We start from the raw sequence: 10554 nt of genomic DNA on the forward strand, positions 1-10554 counted from the left end.
TTACCGGGAAACAGTGAGTTAACTTCCTTGATCAGGGGCAGAACGACAGATTTTAACCTTGTCGGCTCAGGGATGCACAAAGTTTGCTGCTTCAGTGTCTTTAGATGTTTTTGTCAGATGTTACTATGGAATAATGAAGTATAATTATAAGCATTTCATAAGTGGCAAAGGCTTTTATTGACAATTACATGAAGTTGATGCAAAGAGTCAATATTTGCAGTGTTGACCCTTCTTTTTAAAGACCTCTGCAATCCGCCCTGGTATGCTGTCCATTAACTTCTGGGCCACATCCTGACTGATGGCAGCCCATTATTGCATAATCAATGCTTGGGGTTTGTCAGAATTTGTGGGTTTTTGTTTGTCTACCCGCCTCTTGAGGATTGACCACAAGTTCTCAATGGGATTATGTTCTGGGGAGTTTCCTGGCCATGGACCCAAAATATCAATCTTTTGTTCCCCGAGCTACTTAGTTATCACTTTTCCCTTATTGCAAGGTGCTCCATCATGCTGGAAAAGGCATTGTTCGTCACCAAACTGTTCCTGGATGGTTGGGAGAAGTTGCTCTCGGAGAATGTGTTGGTACCATTCTTTATTCATGGCTGTATTTTTAGGCAAATTTGTGAGTGAGCCCACTCCCTTGGCTGAGAAGCAACACCACACATGAATGGTCTCCAGATGCTATACTGGTGGCATGACACAGGACTGATGGTAGTACTCACCTTGTCTTCTCCGGACAAGCTTTTTTCCGGATGCCCCAAACAATCGGAAAGGGTATTCATCAGAGAAAATGACTTTACCCCAGTCCTCAGCCGTCCAATCCCTGTACCTTTTGCAGAATATCAGTCTGTCCCTGATGTTTTTCCTGGAGATAAATGGCTCCTTTGCTGCCCTTCTTGACACCAGGCCATCCTCCAAAAGTCTTCGCCTCACTGTGCGTGCAGATGCACTCACACCTGCCTGCTGCCATTCCTGGGTGTCTGGTTAGACTGTAGACTCACATTAAGCATCTCAAATCCAAAATTAAATCTAGAATCGTCTTCCTATATCGCAAAAAAGCATCCTTCACTCATGCTGCCAAACATACCATCGTAAAACTGACCTGACCATCCTATCGATCCTCGACTTCGGTGATGTCATCTATAAAATAGCCTCCAACACTCTACTCAACAAACTGGATGCAGTCTATCACAGTGCAATCCGTTTTGTCACCAAAGCGCCATACACTACCCACCATTGCGACCTGTACGCTCTCGTTGGTTGGCCCCCGCTTCATACTCGTTGCCAAACCCACTGGCTACAGGTCATCTACAAGTCTCTGCTAGGTAAAGCCACGCCTTATCTCAGCTCACTGAACACCATAGCACCACCCACTCGTAGCGCGCGGTCCAGCAGGTATATCTCACTGGTCACCCCCAAAGCCAATTCCCCCTTTGGTCGTCTTTCCTTCCAGTTCTCTGCTGCCCATGACTGGAACGAATTGCAAAAATCTCTGAAGCTGGAGACTCACATCTCCCTCACTAGCTTTAAGCACTAGCTGTCAGAGCAGCTTACAGATCACTGCACCTGTACATAGCCCATCTATCTACCTACCTCACCCCCATACTGGTATCTATTTATTTATTTATTTTGCTCCTTTGCTCCCCAGTATCTCTACCTGCACATTCATCTTCTGCCGATCTACCATTCCAGTGTTTAATTGCTATATTGTAATTACTTTGCCACCATGGCCTATTTATTTCCTTACCTCAATTGCACTCACTGAATATAGACTTTTTGTTTTCTTTTGTTCTACTGTATTACTGACTGTATGTTTTGTTTATTCCATGTGTAACTCTGTAACTCTGAGATGATCTGATTCTGCTCCAATGCCTCAACCCAAAAATAAGGCAACTATGGGACCTGTAGAGGAGTTTCCTTCCAAGTGGAGAGTGAAGGGAAAGGGGGCCAACTTGCATATGCCACAATCCCCCAGTGGAATGTCATGATCTCTGTGTTATGTCTTCTGTGATCCAAGGGTGTGGAGCGGGGAAGTTTATTTAGGGTAGAATCTCTGTTTGACTCATTTCTGCGTAGCTCAAAATGTGTGTGTCAAACCATTTCCCTCAGCCACACACCTAAAATTATGTTGTAGGAATGCTCAGCATCATTTTACACCCAACAATATTAAAGCCTTTATTGAGCTAAATTTCAGGAACTGGTGAGAAATGTGATGACTTATGTGTTTTACACTCAGCAAAAGATGAGGGAAGAGTCAAGCTGATTTGAAAATGGTTTCTAGTGATTTATGATTGCATTCCTGAGGAGCACTAAAGAGCTCTGATGTGTGCTAGAGAGTTTGGCAACATTAGGAGTAAGTGTACGTAAACCATCACCATACTTCATCTTAAATAGAAATCACTAGCTAAGCTAGTAAACACTGGCTAACAATACTACACAGCTAGCTGTCAGGACCTACTGCATCTTGAAAAAAGACAACAAACTATGACAGGCAATTTCATAAACACATGAAAAAGTGTGGCTTCACGTTACAACTGTCTACACATCATCCACAAAGTATTGAGCTGAGATGTAATTATTTCTTAATAAAGTATATTATGATTCCTTGGCGAGCCAGAGAGTGCAAAGCAGGTTCCTGTTCCCTGCAAGCGTCTATCTGAACAGTGTGATTGAGCTTAAAGGGCAGAGAACAGAGATGAGCTTCAAATGAACTGTAGGTGTTTGTTGGCACCATGGCACAAACACTAACTCAAACAAACAGGGTTTGTTTCTACTTAGCAGAAAACAAGAATTGAAGAGTGATCAGATGAGCCATGAGAGGATTTCATAGAATAGAGAGGAATTAAGGAGTGGATCATGTACACTAACTATTGCTAGATTTCTACAACATTAGTAGCCCTAAATAAGGACAATAACATCTTATAATGTTACAACCGGCCGTGACTAGGAATCCCATAATCCCATAGCACAATTGGCCCAGCGTCGCCTGGGTTAGGGGAGGGTTTGGCTGGCCTTATCTCTCTCTTTCATCATCTTTGGTGGTCATTTCACTCCCCAGTGGCCTTCCCTCATTCCTGATCATGACTTCCCCTTCATTCCACCCAGTGCATGTTGGGATTGGGCATGCCGTCTCCTCAGCTGGATACTATACCCCCATGGAGGTTGCAAATGTCACTGGCCTGGAAGAATGACATCCCGGAGACTCAATCACTCCATCAGTGTTCAGTGTTTTCATCTACAGATCTATAAAGCACACCAGCAAGAGTAGCAGCTGCTATTGCATCAGCTAATGGGGATCCTAATAAAATACGAAACACCAAGCCTGTGTGAACGTATCATTCTCAAATTGGGATACAATAGAATCAAGCTTTAATCTTAACTGGTTCCGGAAAAACACAAAACATTGTTCAGATGAGGATTTGGAGATGTTGGTGACGATAACTAACCCTGTTAGCTGTAATGTTATAATCATGGTTGTGAGTGACAAGTGGAGAATCCATTTTGTGGATCATCCAATGACTCTGCCCTTCTTGCTGTACCTGGTCCCACAATGATAAACTATACATCTGTATCATATACTTTCAGCCAGTGCATTCAATATGAGGACTAAACAACACCGTAACTGATTAATGGACCATACAGTATGACTATGTTCAAAGACTTATAAGGGACTTGTAAAAGGCAGTATCTCCACCCATTCCTTGTGTGGACAGCTGATGACCGTTTCTCCTCACTGATTAGGACAGACAGTGAGCCAGAGCCAGCAGCAGTGATCTCTGGACAAGACTAATATTTACAGACACAGAGACAGGGTAGACACTATGTTTCCATCAAACAGAGCAGGACAGCAGAATTTTCCTGGCTATTACCAAGTGCCCCTGGAACAAAGGGTTTCCTCTGCGGCCTTCATCACGGTCATGAGACCTGTAATACAGTCTGGCTGGACACAACAAGGTTTTACTGGCCATAATGTGGTTGTCTGACCTATCTACCTCACTTTTGAGGCAGCAGCAGGTAGCCTAGTGGTTAGCGCGTTGGACTCATAACCAAAAGATTGCAAGATCAAATCCCTGAGCTGACAAGGTAAACAATCTGTTGTTCTGAAGGCAGTTAACCCACTGTTCATAGGCTGTCATTGTAAATAAGAATTTGTTCTTAACTGACTTGCCTAGTAAAATATAAAAAGGATAAGAGCCTCTTCCAACTGTGAAATGCAATATAATTCAAGTGTAATGAGAGAGTATCAGACAGGGTTTCACAGAGACTTGATGCTGATTTATCCACATTTTCTTCCGACCATTACATAGACCGGAGAGCCCACCCTGTTCAGAGCTGTGGTGGGCTCTCCTTATGGGTTTCAATTGGAATGTTTGGGATCAGAAGCCCAAGAAGTTTCCCTCGAGGGCATTGATGTCCCTCCAACCGATGAAGGGGCAACTTCACCCCACAGCCAATCTCTCAGCCTGAGGTAATTCTTTCCTCTCTCACGACTAGTCTGCAGGACGTATGACACGTGTGCAATGGGATTTTCCCTACTTCAGTCAGGAACCAGTGGTCTTCAATGGGACCATTCAGTTGGGGCTTCCCCTGATTGAAACTTAATGTTGTGGGAAATACACTGAGAGCATTGAGGTTTGACTCCCCATTGAGCAGCAGATGGCTCATAGCAATGTTTTTTGCAACATATTGCAATATATCATAAGTATTATCATCCATTTAGAGGGCAGCAGGTCAGTTTGATAGGAAATCCATTGAACCTCCATGGACAGGGTTGAAAAAAGGTGAGGGAGGAAATGTATGCATGGTAAGGAAAATAGCTCTGTGAGATGCTATAGCATACAGATTCACTGTTTTTAATGCAAGTTCACCTTACTATAAGTTTAAGATGATTGAGTGCATGATCAAACAAATACTGGGGAATGGTTCTACATCATTGTTCTAGGGTGAAACTTACCTGGAGATCAAAAAAAGTGCTGTATCTCCTGTAGATGACATGAGAGGTGGAGTCAGAGTATGTGACACTGATGAGGTACACCTACGGAAGAAAACACACAAGGAAGACTTATTAACAACAAAGTCCCATTCATCAAAGACACATAATATCACTTAGTTTTGACTGTCCCCAAACTTACATAGAGCATTCCCTTCAGACTAAACTTCAAGAGGTCAGTAGAGGTCAAGTTAACTCATTAGGCCTGTCTGTCAGCACACACCTCATTTGAATCCTGTGTGGGGTCATAGAGGTGGTCAACAGGTTTTAACCATTTGCCACTTTATTCTGGGTTTGAAATTCAAACAACTCAAGGAAATAATCCAATATTTACACTTCATTGGCTCTTACTTTGATAGTAACTCCAGCTAGTTAGGTTACATTTCTGAGTATTTTACAATCTTGTTTTGACAAACTCTAGTCTACAGCCATGGCATAGATTCCACAGGGGGCTGTTGGCTATAACTATATGGCTAGAGTGGGAGCTCTCCCTGGCACTCACTATGTGCCACAAACACTTGGGCACACCCTTTCTTCTTCTGCAGAAACATATGCTATTGTTCTGCATTTGCATGTGAGTTTTGAGTGTTGTTACACATGGCTACAATCTGTAAAAATGTAAATGTCCTACATGAAATCAAGTCTTGATTTTACATCATAGTTCACTACAGAAACAATGTGCTGCAGGGTGGAACAAGTTCCTGTGCAGTTAATTGAGTGCTGATGGCATGACCAAATGCCTTGGATAATGGCTTTCGAAAACAGTGTCTTAAAGTGTGGTAAATACAGTACCCTTTGAGCATGTCTACGAGAATGCATAGAGAGTACATTTTGAGCTGTGCAGTTCACGGTAATGTCAGTTCAGACTAGAGGTTGACCGATTAATCAGAATGGCCGATTAATTAGGGCCGATTTCAAGTTTTCATAACAATCGGAAATCGTTATTTATTTTTTTACACCTTTATTTATCCTTTATTTAACTGGGCAAGTCAGTTAAGAACACATACTTATTTTCAATGACGGCCTAGGAACGGTGGGTTAACTGCCTTGTTCAGGGGCAGAATGACAGATTTTTACCTTGTCAGTTCTGGGATTCAATCTTGCAACCTTACATGCTGACCAGACTGGACACGTCTGGTCCGCGCGCCAACAAGCGTCTGCGACACCAAGGGCTAAAATAGAACTCATTCCTATTTCTGATGCAGATCGCTCTGAAAGTCCTGCCTCTCCCATCTCCTTATTGGTTTATAGAAGCAGGTACCCACGCGCCATCTCCTCATTGGTTATACCCACGAGGGTGACTGAAAGATGAACTGTTTTGCTGGTAGTTGTGGTAATACAATTAGATGTGATCACCATATAAGTTAAACGATGAAAAAGCCTGGAAGGAGGAGAGATGACTAGGTATATGGTTGGCCGTTTTATGTGTGGATTAATTGTCGGAGTAGATGTCCTTGTGCATTTCAGGTAAAATAACAACTCAACGTTTATATCCCAGGACAAATTAGCTAGCAACAGCAAGCTAGCTAAATAAGACAAATTAACGTTAGCTAGCAAGTGCAAGCTAACTAGCTAAATTGCCATACATGTTTAATGATTTTCGACCTGTCCAAAAATGTATGTAATTGGTTCAGTTTGTTTGATATTTTAACCTGTGTGTCGTGATCGTGTTTGGTGGGGGGGCAAAATAAATGTATGCATGTTAGTGCACGATGGCGAACGAGTGCAGCCGGTTTGGGTTCTGTGTTACAGTTAACTAGTCCAACTCTCTAACCACCCGATTACATTGCACTCCACAAGGAGACTGCCTGTTATGCGAATGTAGTAAGAAGCCAAGGTAAGTTGCTAGCTAGCATTAAACGTATCTTATAATAAACAATCAATCATAATCACTAGTTAACTACACATGGTTGTTGATATTACTAGTTTATCTAGCGTGTCCTGCGTTCCATATAATCGATGCGGTGCGTATTCGCGAAAAAGGACTGTCTTGCTCCAATGTGTACCTAACCATAAACATCAATGCCTTTCTTAAAATCAATACACAAGTATATATTTTTAAACCTGCATATTTAGTTAATATTGCCTGCTAACCTGGCTCGTTGCAAACTCTGTGAAGACTATTTCTTCCTAACAAAGATAGCCAACTTCGCCAAACGGGGGATGATTTAACAAAAGCGCATTTGTGAAAAAATCACAATCGTTGCACGACTGTACCTAACCATAAACATCAATGCCTTTCTTAAAATCAATACACAGAAGTATATATTTTTAAACCTGCATATTTAGCTAAAAGAAATCCAGGTTAGCAGGCAATATTAACCAGGTGAAATTGTGTCACTACTCTTGCGTTCATTGCACGCAGAGTCAGTGTATATGCAACAGTTTGGGCCGCCTAATTTGCCAGAATTGTACTTAATTATGACATAACATTGAATGTTGTGCAATGTAACAGGAATATTTACACTTATGGATGCCACCCGTTAGATAAAATACGGAACGGTTCCGTTAGATAAAATACGGAACGGTTCCGTATTTCACTGAAAGAATAAACGTCTTGTTTTCGAGATGATAGTTTCCGTATTCGACCATATTAATGACCTATGGCTCGTATTTCTGGGTGTTATTATGTTAAAATTAAGTCTATGATTTGATAGAGCAGTCTGACTGAGCGATGGTAGGCAACAGCAGGCTCGTAAGCATTCATTCAAACAGCACTTTTGTGCGTTTTGCCAGCAGCTCGTCGCTGTGCTTCAAGCATTGAGCTGTTTATGACTTCAAGCCTATCAACTCCCGAGATTAGGCTGATGGAACCAATGTGAAATGGCTAGCTAGTTAGCGGGGTGCGCGCTAATAGCGTTTCAAACGTCACTCGCTCTGAGACTTGGAGTGGTTGTTCCCCTTGCTCTGCAAGGGCCGTGGCTTTTGTGGAGCGATGGGTAACGCTGCTGAGAGGGTGGCTGTTGTTGATGTGTTCCTGATTCGAGCCCAGGTAGGGGCGAGGAGAGGGCCTATAAGAACATCCAATAGTCAAAGGTATATGAAATACAAATCGTATAGAGAGAAATAGTCCTATAATTCCTATAATAACTACAATTTAAAACTTCTTACCTGGGAATATTGAAGACTCCTGTTAAAAGGAACCACCAGCTTTCATACGTTCTCATGTTCTGCGCAAGGAACTTAAATGTTAGCTTTTTTACATGGCACATATTGCACTTTTACTTTCTTCTCCAACACTTTGTTTTTGCATTATTTAAACCAAATTGAACATGTTTCATTTTATTTGAGGCTAAATTGATTTTATTGGTGTATTATATTAAGTTAAAATAAGTGTTAATTCAGTATTGTTGTAATTGTCATTATTACAAATACATATATATTTTTTAATTGGCCGATTAATCGCTATCAGCTTTTTTTTGGTCCTCCAATAATCGATATCAGTGTTGAAAAATCATAATCGGTCGACCTCTAGTTCAGACACCTCATTTGTTCGTATGACATACATTTAGTATATTTATTATGGCAGTGTTTTGGGCCCAACATGGTACTGCTGAATGTAAAATACAGATGTAGGATTTTAATTTGAGCCAGTTTGATACAGTAGGAAAATAATACTGCAGCAACAGAAAATGTGAATAATAGATACATTTTTCATAAGGGAAAATAAAGTCCGAAATTTCAAAGTGGAAATTCCAAACTTCAGATGCCTTTTAAACCTGAAATACACTACATGTTTTACATTCCCTGCATTTCAGGAATGTTCTCCTGGAACAGGGTGATCAAATTAAGATCCTACATTTGTAAAAAATAATAATAATAATGGGTTGCAAACGTGCAATAAAATCCAACATGGTATCTGACCATATCCACATCACTCTGCATGCAAGTCAGCATAATATCTGCATGACTATCAAAATTCTACAAAATATATCCATGATGGCAGGATATTAAGCAAAAACGCCTGCCATTAAAGCTAGGGTATGTGGATACTGTTATTACGTATTCTTAGTAGCTAAAAGCTAAAGGACATAGGACTTTATCCAAGGCAAGTGAAGCAAAGGGTTGTCAATACTTGTCATTGCCCCATTTGATTCATATATAGTATAGATCACTTTGTCATTTTAACAACATTTCTTTTTGGACCTATCGCCAAGTTCAGTGGTAATACTGTAGTTTCCAAGGGCTCTCCCAGTTCTTGTGTCCAGTGTCCCTCTCTTGCCCGTGCAAGGAAGTCACACTGGAACCTTGGACACAAAAGACAACTGTTTGCTTCTTTCCTCTCTATAAAACAGGATAAGCATTTTTCAGTGTCTTAGCTCATAGACAATGAGATTTGTTGTATGTTTTCCTCACTGGACTTCCCAGGCTAGCAACATCTCCTAATGTGACACTCCAGGGGGAAGGATTTGCACTGGGCTTAGGGACCTCAGGGAGGACTGGTTACATTGATCCTCTCTCTGCTTAATTCATTAACTCTGCTTAATTAATCCTATTGGACCTGGTGGACTAATTTATTTTCCTCCATAGAGACTAGCATTGTTCCCACTTGTCCCAGCGCATTAAGTCTACAATATGGATAACGGAGGTTCTTACTTATTGACAGAAGAATGACCACAAAAGTATAATAAAAGAATAAACCTGTGCACGTATTGACAGTAATAGCTCAGACAAAACTTCAATGCATTGTTTATGATCATGAAGCACAAGCCAAGTGTCTGGCACTGGCAGAGACAAATAGAGTACTCACGTAATGTTTAGAGGGATTCCGCTTCTTCTGCACATCCATAACTTTCACTTCAAGGACCGTTCGGACCTGCATCTTGAATTTAAAAAAGTTATCATACAATCCTGTAATCCAGCTGGCAGAAAATGAGTAATGTGGGGGCTCCTCTTATTGTCAAAAAATAACGTTTCAGCAGGTCAAGCTATCAAAGCTCAAATCTCCCTATGACGACAATGTAGGCCAAAATAAACCTCCCTGTTTGTCAAGTAAAATTTGACGTAGCAATGCACGTATTGGAGCGCTCAGATCCACTACATACATACAATCAATGCAAGTTGCCAGCTTCTAGTCGCCGGTTATTTTTGCTGAGCAAGAAAAACTGTGAACAACACACTGAACATAGGGAGGATGGCGGATTCGCGAGCGCATAATGCAGAGCACTGGTCAGCTTTAGCCCTCCTTGGAAGAAAAGTAGGTTGGACCTTCTGTTCTTCTTAGGTATCATGGTGTTAGCACATTTTGTTCGTGCAAGCCGCGGGAGATATGTGTTCAGTCCCCTTACATTTTGTGATATAAAAAATAAAAATGATGATGCAAAATTGTAATAATAATATTAGCTGCACCACCAACTACTCCTACACCTACAGTCGGGAAGTTTACATACACTTAGGTTGGAGTCATTATGTATGTCCTGCCGTACATACCCACACGTACACAGAATTTCGAAGCAAACAGCTGGAGGCAGGGCTTTCTCCTATAGAGCTCAAATTTTATGGAATGGTCTGCCTACCCATGTGAGAGACTCAGACTAGGTCTCAACCTTTATGTCTTTATTGAAGAC

General features: G+C 41.4%; 1 protein-coding gene across 2 annotated transcripts in view; it reads right to left on the reverse strand.

Moving 5' to 3' along the window:
• Window positions 1-10098, reverse strand: part of LOC118400170 (SH3 and PX domain-containing protein 2A-like) — an 87104-nt gene extending 77006 nt beyond the window's left edge. For both annotated transcript variants that reach the window (XM_035796745.2, XM_035796736.2), the window contains exons 1-2: window positions 9738-10098; window positions 4952-5032 (exon numbers count right to left, since the gene is read on the reverse strand). In XM_035796745.2, coding sequence (XP_035652638.1) covers window positions 4952-5032; window positions 9738-9809 — 153 coding nt within the window. In that variant the 5' untranslated portion in view covers window positions 9810-10098. The remainder of the gene's footprint in view (window positions 1-4951; window positions 5033-9737) is intronic.
• Between the last annotated feature and the right edge of the window lie 456 nt (window positions 10099-10554).

The sequence above is a fragment of the Oncorhynchus keta genome, chromosome 2, assembly GCF_023373465.1.
Source record: "Oncorhynchus keta strain PuntledgeMale-10-30-2019 chromosome 2, Oket_V2, whole genome shotgun sequence".
NCBI lineage: Eukaryota > Metazoa > Chordata > Actinopteri > Salmoniformes > Salmonidae > Oncorhynchus > Oncorhynchus keta.